This window comes from Belonocnema kinseyi, chromosome 3, assembly GCF_010883055.1.
Source record: "Belonocnema kinseyi isolate 2016_QV_RU_SX_M_011 chromosome 3, B_treatae_v1, whole genome shotgun sequence".
NCBI classification, from domain to species: Eukaryota; Metazoa; Arthropoda; class Insecta; order Hymenoptera; family Cynipidae; genus Belonocnema; species Belonocnema kinseyi.
In genome coordinates, this window is record NC_046659.1 from 98,809,609 (window position 1) to 98,816,416 (window position 6,808).

Consider the following 6,808-nt stretch of genomic DNA (forward strand, 5'->3'; position numbering starts at 1 on the left):
TCTAGTCGGGAGTGGTGCTGACTGAAAACAGATGATTTGGAGCGATTCGCGCGCCATCTGTTGGTCATTCTAAGGACTTATTGAACTACCCTCGTAAAAAATTCATTTGTCAATTTAAAAAAAGTAAGTGTTTCATTGGTAACTATCGGTTACTGAAGCAATAAAAAAAAGTTTAATTCATAATATGATTACATTTCGATTAACTGTAGATAATATTTTTGTTCGCTCGTAAAGCATTTGTAGACGTGATAAAAACTTTGAACAGTAATAAAAAATCACATTTTCTGTACAAAAAAAACACAAGAAGTATCTTTTCAAATATTGACTTACTGAATCAATGCGAAAAATATAGCAAAAAAAATAGTATTAGGTTTTGAAAAAAGGAGGGGAATTTTTTTCGCGCGATTTCTACGCTTTAGACGTGATAAAACCATGGGCAGAGATAAAAAATTCAATTTTTAATTTGGACAAAAGTGAGGATTTTCTATTCAGCTATTGAGTTAATGAATCGATTCAATACAATTTTGATTCAAAAATATTGTTTTATTTCTTGAAAATGAGAGCGGAACTTTTTTCACTCATGAACATGTTTGGACGTGATTAAAGAAATGTTTGGACGGTAAAGGAATACCACTTCTAATTTTAAAAAGAAAGTAAACAAAAATGTCAGTCATCATCAGCTGGTTAAGCTTGATGTGACTGTGCATGAACAATTGGAATTCACAGTTAAGTTCTTCTATACAATATGCTAATGAAAGAAAAAGATTATATTAAAATTATTTCGCCAGGATGTGTATTAGAATTTTTTTTCATTTCGGAACCCTAATTTTCAAGTGTGCTGTTGCAGAATGCTGCAGAGGGCTCAGGACACAGGGTACATAAACGTGAAATGTGTGGATCCATTAGGAAGGTCCGCACTGCTGATGGCCATAGACAACGAAAATTTGGAGATGGTGGAGCTGCTAATAGAACATAAAGTTGATACTAAGGATGCTTTACTTCATGCGATTTCTGAAGAGTTTGTCGAGGCAGTGGAGGTCCTTCTGGAACATGAAGATATCATTAAAAAAAAGGGCGAGCTACACGTAAGCAGCTCTGTATCGTCTGCTTTGCCCGTTCGTAGCATTATGCGTAGCTGAAAATGATTCTAACATTTTCTTATCGCCATAATCGATGCCGTTTTCTGAATAGCGTTTCTGGGATCTCTTCATTCTTAGAAAATATAAAATCAGCAGGGTTGCTGCAGGTCAGGGAATCCTGGAAAGTCAGGGAATACTGGAATGTCAACAAAATTTAGGGAATGTCTGAGAAAACCATTTGGGTCTGTTGCTCAAACAATTATTAATTGTTTAAACAATTTTTTCATCTGTTATTCGTAAAAAGTGATTATCATCCGGGATAAATTATATAAAGTGGATGAATGTCAAGAGTATTATATCTTGTTTAAAATATATAGTAATTATTTAAACCATTTTTATTTGTTTGGACAATTTCTTCTCCTTGAAATCTTAAAAAGTTATTATTTTCTGTAATTAACGAAATAGTGTGAGATATACGAAAAAAGTAGACATTTCTCCACATGTCCTATGAAAAGGCGTAAGAGAATGATTATTAATTATTTTAATGATTTCAAAATATTTCAAATAAATAATATTACAATTCAATTTCGTTATTTGTGTCACTAATTGCAGAAAATAATTACTAATATTTATTTGATTATGTATTTAACTTAATTATGTCATTAATTGCAAAAATTAATAATTTTTCACGATTTACAGTAGAAGATAATAATTTAAACAAAATAAAGTTTGTATAAACAAGTCATAGATGTTTTAAAAATTGCTGAATATCCTTTACAAAAAAAATAATCATTTTTAACGTCGTTATTTAAATCATATAATAATGTAAAAGATATCGATATCAACTTTGCACAATTTATTCAGGAAGCCTTTTCACTTTCTGTAAATTGCAGGGGAAAAATCCTGAGAGAAAAGATTGATCGCTTTTAGTTAAAGATTCAACGTATAAATTTTTATATTGTTCATATTGTTGTTGAAAATTAATATTTTTGGTTTTAGAATTAAATTATTTTGCAGAATACTCGTATTTTTTGGCATAAAGATTCAAGTTTTTCGTGAACTATATAAATTAATTTGTTAAAAATACTGTTGTCTTGAGAGAAAATTCAACTTTTTTCTTTAAAGCGAGCTTTTGGATTAAATATTCATAGCTTTGGGGTAAAGAGTTATCTGTTTCGTAAAAAAATATACCTTTTTGTTTTCAAATTCAAACATTTCATGGATTTTTTTTCTTTTTTGACTGAAAAAATCTTGTTGCTAGAAAAATAATGTCTTATGTTGAAAATTCGTCTTTTTGGTTTGAATATTCATCACCTTCGGTAGAATTTTTTTCATGTTAAAAATGCAACTGTTTGTTTAAAAATAGATCCGCTTTGGTCGAAGATTCGACTATTTTGTTACAAATCCATTTTTTGTTCGAAGATTCCTAATTTTAGTTAAAACTTCATTTGTTTGGTTTAAAACTTATCTTTTTGTCGTGAATTCGTATTCTTTTGATTGAAAATTAGTGTTTTTAACTAAAAATTTAATTATTCAATTTCTTGCTGAAAATCATTCTTTTTTATTTGGAAACTCAACTATAAAGTTAAAAATATAATTACGTTTTTGAAAAATTAATTATCTGTTTGAAAATTTAACAATTTTATTAAAAATATATCTCTTTTGCTTAGAAGTTGAACTATTTCCTTATAAATGAAAATGTTTAATATCTTTACCGCAAATGCAACTGTTTGTTTGCAAAATCATCTTATTTGGTCGAAAACTAGCTTTTGGACAATTCGTCTTTTCGCAGTTCAAAAAAATGTGTAACTGTCAGGGAATTTTGAAATAGGGAGTTTGTAGGAACCCTGATCATCTACAACTAGAATGTTCATCGATAAATGAATTATTAATGTATATTCTTCTTTATTAATGAATTAGAGGCATAACTTCGACAATAAATAACAAAATAATTAAATAAATATGTATGGATCTATTTTAAATAAGCATTAGACAAATTCTTTTGCTTTTTCAACTGAAATAAAAGTGTTTTATTAGCAGTGGCTTAAAGCTTATCTGGGATGAAGGAAACGGCTCTATCTTTGGCTTCAAGAAAAATCCGTAACAACAAACGCCTTGTTGTGACTTTTATCGTTGACAAATAGTGAATTAAAAAATCATATAGAAAGGAAATACAAAAATGTATACTATATTTTATCGTTGCACGAATCATAATCAGTTCTTGCTTAAAGGATGCTTTCTACGTAGTTTTTTTCTAAAATGTATGAAAAATAAAGTATTGCTTACACTAAATGTATTTGTATGTTCAAAGCAATTATTTTTAACATGCAAAATGCATGTGCATGATAGCAGTAAAAGTCTAATAAAAAGTGAAGTATAAAAAACTAGGTTTGCAAATCCAAAAATAAAGCATAAAAAGTTGAAACTATTTCTCTTTTACCTAACGTAAACGATAGCTTACGTTTTCAACCTAGAATATATCAAATAAAGCTCCTTCGTCAGAAGTGGTCGTAAAATGGAAAATGTTAACGTTGCCCACAAGAGGAGAGAGATGGGCGTTTAATTTCGCTAGCAGGTGCAAGATTTTCAGTGGAAGATGAAAAATGAAGAAATTCTAGGTTGGAATTTAGTCAGCTTCCAAACCAATCAAGTCAGGGAATTCAAACCAGCGTTGAAATGAAATTATAATTGACCGCAAGCTTGATCTTTATGAACTTATCTGACATATTCTCACCCTTATCAATAAATCGCAGTCGAACAGCTCAAAACCAGTGCCAACCAAAGCATTCTCCAATATACATTTTAATGACACACTTGGAAAAAATTATTCAAATATTTATTCCTCTGCTGAAGAATTAATCAAAAATAATATAAACAAATTTTGAATGAACTAGACTGCTTTTTAAATGTGCATGTTAAAAAATTGATGAATTAGAAAACAATTCGAAAAAAGTCCACGACAAAGGATTCTATGTTTCTAAAATAAGGTAATTTAAATTTCCAACTACTTTTCAGAGTTGGGAAGCTTTAGACCCGGATACCGCAACTTTCACGCCAGATATAACACCCCTCATCCTCTCGGCTCACAGAGACAACTATGAGATAATAAAGATCCTTCTTGATCGAGGATCTACTTTGCCAATGCCTCATGATGTTCGATGCGGGTAAGGTTGCCAACATTCTGGAACAATTTTTCAATTAAACCTTTTTTTTATTCAATACACCCAACTATCGGTTTAGTTTTCATGTCAGAGGTTACCTGCAAATAGCCTTAAAACAAAATCGGGGGAATCGAAACGTAAATATTCAGGGCCGTCTAAACCGTTTACAATTCAAATATATAGCACTGTGCAATATACTCGATTGAGTACTCGCGAACTGCGCACTCCCAATTCGAGACTCGCGATTGCTCTCGCCCTGCTTCCATGAGAATCTGCGGGGGCCAGAAGTTCTAGGAATGACTAAACCGTGGGAAACTAAACTGAGAGTTGAGTGTATTAGGTCCTTGAATTGAGATAACTGTGCTAGTCTGACAAGGGGAAGAAAAACCTTTCGGAATTGTGTTTAGATTCATAATGCTTTCAATTTGTAGACCATTACCAAAATTGTAATCTGCTCAATTAATAAGAAGCGCTTTTTAGGATTTTTTGGCAACAAAGTTTTTTTTAAATATAGGCACGTTAATCCACACCACGTTCTGAGTGCCTTCAAACTCCCGGTTAGATCAGGCGGTGGTGCTCCGAGTTCGTAACCGGAAAGTCCGAGCTCAATTTCTGCTGCCAGCATTTTTTGACAATTGGAAAAACGTATTATTTACGAAGCGTATATTTCAAGGATGTGTCAGGGCTAAGAAACTCTTGAAGTCATTCTGATTTCTTACTTTCTAAATCTGAATTAGTAAACAACTGCAATTTGAAAGTAGTTTTTTCCTGTTTCAAATAGCGCCAAATTGTTTAATTCTAATGAGTACAAATGTAATGCAAGCAGGTTCTCACAATTTTTGAATTATTTTTAATTTGTTCAAAAGAAACGGCTCCTAAATATTCCACAGTGTTTGGATACAGGCCACTGCTGTACGTTTGCCAACTGCTGCATACTGAAAGCCTCAAAGATCTTTAGTTTTTCCATGAAAATACATTTTAATGAACCTTAATTTTTTCAAGGACACTTTCAAAGTTTATTTTAAACTATTTGCTTATTCTGCAATAATAAACTAAAACTACTCATTTTAAAGAAACTAACTAATCATAAAATTATAATAATAATAATATTAAATAAAATCATTTAATTTGCAATAAATAGAAGTCAGAATCCATCTATATTTTACCTGTTAGTGCTACCTTTTTTAAAATACATGTTGTTGGGTCCAAAATTCTTTTAAATTCCATCGTACATGTTCAGTAAGACATTATAAATTTTCAAATGATTTAAAAATGTAAGAGACGCAAAAACTAATAGCGATAATTAATTCAAATATTTGAAAATTAATTTCTTTGAACAAAAAATGATCTTTTGGTTTTTTTCCTATTAGTTTTTCAATTAAGATATGACAAACATTTTTTACTTCTCGCAAATTATTAAAATTATAATGAAAATCTAATTTTATTTTATAATAACGATTTCATAAAATTATATTATTATATGTCTTTATTTACCAAACGCAATTTTAAATCAGAAAACTTATTTATTCAAAAAAAAATTATATCAATTAATTTGGACAGGGAAATGCATTTCAATGGAAAAAACCTTATTCAAAAGTGTGTAAGTTTATTTGGAATATATTAATCTTTAGTGACAGAGTGCGATAGATTTTATTAAACTATGATTGTATCAACTCCGAGATTTGTATTAAATCAGGAGTAATTATCTTTAAAATAATATCAGACTTATTGAAAATCCAAAATTTTGAAGATATTTAAGGATGTTCCTAAGTTTGACAAAAATAACAACATTTTCCTAATACTGCACGGAAAATCTTAAATTATTTTATATTTTGGAAAATTATTGTGCAGAGAATATTAAAAAAGTTTTAATTAATTCCATATTATTATATAACAATTGAATAATTATCAAATTGGTAAAATTAAGAGATATTTAGAAGTTTTGAGAGGTTTAAAAAATATTTTAAAATTTGAAAAGATTTCTAAACACTTAAAACAAAATGCAGACTTTTGAAGATTTGTGATAAAAAATTAAAAGGCCCTTTTAGATTCTTGAAAGGTTTGAAAAGAATAGAATTTTTCAATTTAAATTCCTAGAAAAACTAAAAACGCAGGATTTTCCAAAAATTGTATAGGAAAAATTCGAGTTCCAAGATCATAACAAAATTTTAATTAGACGTATGGAAAATTTGTATGCATGAGTTAATTTTTTTAGCTTCAAATTAATTATATTGATATAATTATAAAAATTAATCAATTTTTTGATTCATTCTTCGATTTATAGTACTGAAAATGATAGTGTGTATTTCTATTTTTAGAAGTCATTTAACTGTATATTGTATAAAAGTTAAACAATTTACATTTTGCAGCTTACGGGCTTTTATTTAAAAAATTTCAAAATAAAATGTCAAAAGCTTTCATTTCATACGCCTAAATTATCAAGCGCTTGAACTAAAACAAGTTTAAAGCTTTAATTTGAAAGGCTTTTAATTCAAAATTTTAATTTTAATTTTATTTATTTATTATTATTTTATTTATTATTATATTTTTTATTATATATTTTTATTA

At 28.9% G+C, this 6,808-nt stretch overlaps 1 protein-coding gene across 1 annotated transcript in view; it reads left to right on the forward strand.

The window, feature by feature from the left end:
* Positions 1–6,808, forward strand: part of LOC117169075 (transient receptor potential-gamma protein) — a 145,816-nt gene that overhangs the window by 74,374 nt on the left and 64,634 nt on the right. The window contains exons 3-4 of the mRNA XM_033355190.1: positions 848–1,085; positions 4,095–4,243. Of these exons, the coding sequence (XP_033211081.1) occupies positions 848–1,085; positions 4,095–4,243 (387 nt within the window). The remainder of the gene's footprint in view (positions 1–847; positions 1,086–4,094; positions 4,244–6,808) is intronic.